The sequence below is a fragment of the Paramisgurnus dabryanus genome, chromosome 1 (genome assembly GCF_030506205.2).
Source record: "Paramisgurnus dabryanus chromosome 1, PD_genome_1.1, whole genome shotgun sequence".
Taxonomy (NCBI): Eukaryota; Metazoa; Chordata; class Actinopteri; order Cypriniformes; family Cobitidae; genus Paramisgurnus; species Paramisgurnus dabryanus.
In genome coordinates this window covers 7,627,365-7,633,364 of record NC_133337.1, presented here as the reverse complement: position 1 = coordinate 7,633,364, position 6,000 = coordinate 7,627,365, and the positions used below count along the sequence as shown (strand labels likewise).

General features: G+C 36.5%; 1 protein-coding gene across 2 annotated transcripts in view; it reads left to right on the top strand.

The window, feature by feature from the left end:
- Positions 1–980: 980 nt before the first annotated feature.
- Positions 981–6,000, top strand: part of ninj2 (ninjurin 2) — a 33,558-nt gene continuing 28,538 nt past the window's right edge. Inside the window, exon 1 of one of the 2 annotated variants that reach the window (XM_065265806.2) lies at positions 981–1,173. In XM_065265806.2, coding sequence (XP_065121878.1) covers positions 1,141–1,173 — 33 coding nt within the window. In that variant the 5' untranslated portion in view covers positions 981–1,140. The remainder of the gene's footprint in view (positions 1,174–6,000) is intronic. The other variant, XM_065265805.2, reaches the window with a different exon arrangement.

Genomic DNA, 6,000 nt, shown 5'->3' with positions numbered 1-6,000 from the left:
TTATTTTTATAAATGTTGCTTTAATCGTTTAATTGGTATTTAACAAATTTGACTGTCTTTTACTGCCAAATCCTTTAAGTGCATACAAGTTTTTTGGCAAAAAATTCCACTTCTATAAAAGTTCCCAGTCACTTTTCACTATACTTTCTGAATAAAAGTAAAGTGATAAAAAAAATGTGCTCATTACCCTATATATTCAGTAAACTGGGTAAAAATAATCCTTCAGCTCCATGACAACTGAAACATCGCATTTAATGGATTGCCAACAAAGCAGTATTTCTGAATGGCCTGGGGCCAGGATTAAGTGGATTTGAAGTAAAAGTATTTGAAGAACGTATAATATGTGCAGAGTGCATTCAGTTAATTTCATTATCTAATTTTTGACAGAGGTGGTGTTTAGCAACTTTTGCATTTGAGCTCTAATTTTTTTTCTATTTCCAAATAGGTTTAGCTAAGTTCATAATTTCGACCGCTTAAACCAACAGATCAGTGTTTTGAGAGCACCACAGACTGAGCCACAGTGTTTAAATGGGAAGACAGCTACTGAATAGTTTTCTGGAAAGTAATTTGGGATTGGCAAAAGTACAGTAGTAACCAAAAATGGCACAGCAAAGGTTATCGATGTTTACCTGCGTTTCCATCTTAGTCTTCATAGCGTATTTTCTATTAAAATGCTGACCACGTATTAGCCACACATTTACAAACATAGAAAAAAATGGCCATTTGAGTGCTGTGTGAGCAAATATGCACTGAATGCAACTTTTCTCTGGATTGAGATTTTCGAGTCTAATTATACTGGTGGGTACTTGAAGAAGAAAATAGTAAAATCTCTTCTTTATTTTCAATGCAAATGATGGCTGGTTTAGTAGTGACTGGTTTACTGTTTTGAAAGAGTGCTCGGCTTTGTTGCTTTTTCTGTGTCGCACACATCAGTGCCCGAGTACAGTGGGCTGGAGTACAAAAAAATAATGAATAGTACACTTGTTCGTCTGGACTGCAGTCCTTGTTATGTGCCATGAATTTTGACTTTTGACAACTTTCCTACGTTGCCTTTAGGAGCATCTCAAGCAGACTCTCTGCGACGGAGAAGAGAAAACCTTGCCGGTTACAGCAACGACAGACGTCTGGTCAACGTGAACAATGCCAGCTGCGAGAGGACGCTCGAATGTGCAGGTATGCTGAGACGTCTAAAGGCCATTGGTATTTCTTTGAGGGTTGTGACATTGCATTCCTTCCCATTCTGTCCTCTTCTTCTTGTTGCCGTCTTTCTCTTTGTCCTCACACTGGGGTGCAGAATCTTCTGTGTATTTATAAAAAGGTGATTGTAAGGTCCCTTGAGCTTTTCTCCATCTAGTTCCCTCTTTCTTCTGAAGCTTCTTAGCATCTCTCAAAGAATCAATTAGTGATGGACTGCAAAGACTCGCTGAACCTTCAAGTTACCTGAAGATCAACAAAGCATGCACTTACCAAGCTATTACTGGGACTGGAGGATTGTCACAAACCTCTGATAGTCCGCGGCTTTAAAAACTTTTTGTGTTTGTGTGCTCTGAGATCACGTCTAGTATAAAGAAATTCTGCTATACAGCTCAGAAAAACATGTTTGTTTGGGTTAGTCTATTTTCGACAGCATTATTTTTAGATGGTACATATCCACGAGTAAGCGATATCTTATTCTGAACCTTTTAAGGATTTTTTAGGACACTAAAACTCTTTAAAAGTGTTTAGTTTTCAGTTTAGAAATAAAACCGTTTGAAGTTGATCAAAGGTGGATCGTTCCTTTAGTGTTTTTGTCTTCGTTTTTGTTATTTTCTTATTTACTGACCTTTTATGCAGACGTTCCTCTTATAATTGGACTCATATATTAAATTCCACTTCTTAGAGACAAATTCCAGCAGGATTTGTTTGTTATGGCAGTACTCTTGCTCTTTTTAATTTACATGTCTCACATTCATCTGCTAAGTACAGTATGTGCCAGTGTTAGTTATTTCCTAATGTCAGATGTCACATTTGCTGACCCGTTGGTGTGCATACATTTTCACAATGAAACAATTAGATTATTATGACATTTTGTTATGCTCATGGCTGAAATGGTAAAAAGCAAAATAGTTATACATCTAAGGTCTCTCACAGTAAGTTTTGTACCAAAAAAGAAATCATAAACACTGTCAAATGATTGGCAACATCGGCTCCCAAACTCTCTGCAAATGTCTCTGCATTTTACCCATCCACTGCAAGACATGAACACGCACAAACCACACACAGACACAAATTCTGGGCAACTATCACTGCAACAACACTTCAGTCACTTCCTGCCAGATGTGGGATTCAAACTAACACCCTCTGGGTTACAAACAAGTCTGATGCTCTAACCACTAGGCCACAAACTCACTTTTACCTTGCTTTCTAGAAATATTCTTGATGCCATGTCTTCAAATTCTATATAAGGCACACTTATTGTGCACTTATTGCATGAACTCAACATTTTGAATTTAAAATGAGCTTGCATATTACTTACAATATGAGAATCTCACAGTATGAGAATGGTGTGACGTCACTGTGATCATCCCATGATTTTACGTGTTTACTGGGTTTTGCACCTTTCTGTGATGATAAAGTTTGGTTGGGTTACGTAATAGTTAATATTTTTAATCTCGAAAATATCTTGAATGTTTCACTTATCATTATTACATATCACTTTTTTACAATAAATTATAGGTGGCGTTTTTCCTGTGTTTTCGAAGCTTTGATTGTGTTTACATTGTGCAATATAAAATGTGTTCATTTTTCCTATGTAAAAAAACACATTATTTTTTATACAGTTTACTTTTCTCACTGTTTTCACCGTCCTAAAAAATGGGCTCTTCCTTGTTCTATGAAGTAAGTGGTATTTATTAATATCATATTGTCATTATGCCTGTACTGTGGTTGTCACAGTGCCACTAAAATGCTTTTCAATATCAATATACAGTTACCAGTTTAGTTGCATAGCTTTCAGCTGTGTGCACACGTACCATCATCTGGTATAATTTAAACGAATGGCTATGAGCTATGTACAGATTTGATAGACATTCATAGCGCCCAATAAACGTCTCTGGGCATTCGTAAACCACGCCTCAAATACAAGAAAATTAGCATATGGTTCCCAGACTACGTCTCATTCTCTATGAGACTTGTCTGGTGATAGCCAGGCTAGGAAAGTAGAGGGCCATAGTCCAAACCAGCCAATCTTTGTAGTCCATGAAAAGTGAAATAATATGCTCTAACAGCAACATTACACACTAACTAAAGTTTGAATAAGGGAAACGCACTTTTAATTATAAAACAGATATTATTTAGCATTTTTGTGTTTTTTTTAAATTGTTAGTACTTTGTACTTTTAATATAATGAATTATACATTTAATTAGAGATTTTTATTGTAAATTAACATGATTTTGTCGAGACAACAAGTCAAGCTGTTAATTGGCAGATAATGTTTTTACTTTTTTTAATCATAATTTTCTATAATGGTAGACACTGTTAAAAATTTTGAGTAATTGATCATAATATAGGATCTTTTTTAACAGTGTGGGTCAGTACCCTTTAAAAAGGTCCTAATATGTACAATTTAGGCATAGGTGTCATTTACACTGGGGACGCTGGGGACATGTCCCCACCACTTTTTTTAAAACCATTTGGTTAAAGGGGCCAGGCATGTAAAACTTTTCCCTGTTTAAGTGCTATGATTGGGTCCCCAGTGCTTCTATCAACCTGTGAAAAAATCAACCCAGTAACTTAGTTTTGGTAAAACCATTCTCTACAAGCACATGAAAAAAAGGTTGTTGAAATTTGGCTCTCCTTATGATGTCATAAGGAGCTCTTATTCTAATAATACCACCCCTTAATCTGCACTATCCAATCACAGCACTGCCATTTAGTGCAGAGAAAAAGAGAGAGAGAGAAAATAATTCACAGCACAATTGAGTTTCAATTGCAACAAACCACCATCATTGTGATCAGTGTTTGCACTTCATCTGCTTATTTGCATTTTAAAGGACACGCCCAAAACGGCAAAATTTTGGACACACCTACAAAGTGTCAATTTAAACATGCTATAATAAATTATTTATATAGTATTTTGAGCTAAACCTTCACATATGTGCTCTGGGGACACCAAATTTTTTTTTGACATCTTAAAAAGTCTTGTGCCATGGCCCCTTACGACATAAATATGTTGCTTGTATACTTGTGGTGTGTTTTCTTTTACATATGAATTTCATTGTAATCATTGACTTAATGTGCTGCTGATTTCTAGAGTATGGTGCTTTGGCACTGTTCGGTTGAGCTGGTGTTGCAGGGACTGTTACATGTGCAGTCGACATTGTTGAGGGTTTTATGCTGAGTATTTTTGTGTTGTTGACAGGCCTACGCTATATGCCCATTTTTGATGCACCGTTATTCAATATTTTTCCCGTCCTGCTGTAATGTATTTTCATCAGATTTTTTGTCCCCACCACTTTTTAACACAAACTGACGCCCAGCTATGTATTCTTCGAGGACACAGATACCCTTGCACGTGTTAGAAAAGCTTGTGTCAGCCATGGGTCTCCTTACTAAACCCTACCAAATCCGCAGTTACAGTGAATTTTGGACTCAATTTCCTTAGGATTACATGTCCCTTACAGACAGGGCAGTACTGTATGACATCACAAGGCTTTTTTATCCTTATAAAAATATTTTCCATACAACACACGCAAGCGAAGTTGAATGGACGGATGTAAAATGGCTTACAGATCTCATTTGATCTTGGACGTATTTGTTATCAGGATGGGATATTGTTTGATTTTATCCTGTAGGGATGAAAATGTCTTGTAGCCAAGCATTACTTCACTTTATAGTTCATCAGAAGTTAAATAACAAAAAGTTTTAAATAACTTAAAATTTAGCCCAAACCATAAATCTTAAAACAGCATTACCACCAGCTGTCTAACTCTCCACATTCTCCAAAATGTAACTGTATTGAGCTGAAACATTCAAAGTCTATTTGTGAAGAACAGGGCGTTGAGAGTGCTGATTCTGGGAATTGGCTCTTGCTCGCTGACCTGATGGCATCGCCGTGATATTTCAACCAGGGTTTATAGTGAGCTGTTACACCTGAGTTGGCATTTCTCACAGTACCGTCACACATATAAAGTGATGAGTCACGTGTTGAATGTCCTTCATCATTTAGTCTTCCCCTTCTTTTAACTTCGAGCTGTTAAATATTAATACAGTGCTTTAGTTTTAGTTTTCTCCTTATTTAAAACACCTGATTCAACTCATCAGCCTCCTTTCAGAATGGTTAACATCCCAGCAAGCAAAAACTGAGACAGAGAATGAAATGACAGCTATTTTTTAGACCCAATATAGTCAGCTATGAGTAACCCACTTCTACCCAATAACCTTGCATTTGGTTACATGTTGTTTTTGCCAAAAATAACTTAAGGTACTATATATTCCATCATGTAAGCAAAGTCAACAGGTGTTCAAGGTGTTTGCTTTCATTTCTACCTAACAAGCTGATGAGTAAAATCAGGTGTTTTAAATAAGGAGACATCTAAAACATTCTGGAAGGGGGTAATCGAGGACCTGGATTGGGAAACACTGTATTAAGGTATGCGTTTCGCATTTATGTGCAATATTCATGTATGTAAGCAGTGTATAGATCACTCCGGCCTGTAGGTTTGGATCATGTCCCGTGATGCAGTGGTGCTGTTACATTAACATTACCAACTAATACCATAATGCGCTTAGGAATGCTGGGAAATATGAGTGTTTCTGTGCTAGATGAAAAACAGATTTGTAGCATTATGCTGTCATCTATGAAGGGGGGCAGTATACATTTTCAGACAGTTACGTGATGCACTGTATTATGGCATCATATTTCACATCTTCATGAATGAATGTAATGTAACTATTAAGCCAGCCCTGTTTAAGACCATGATAAAGATAAAAAGTTTAATGGTAGTTTGATGCTATAAAGA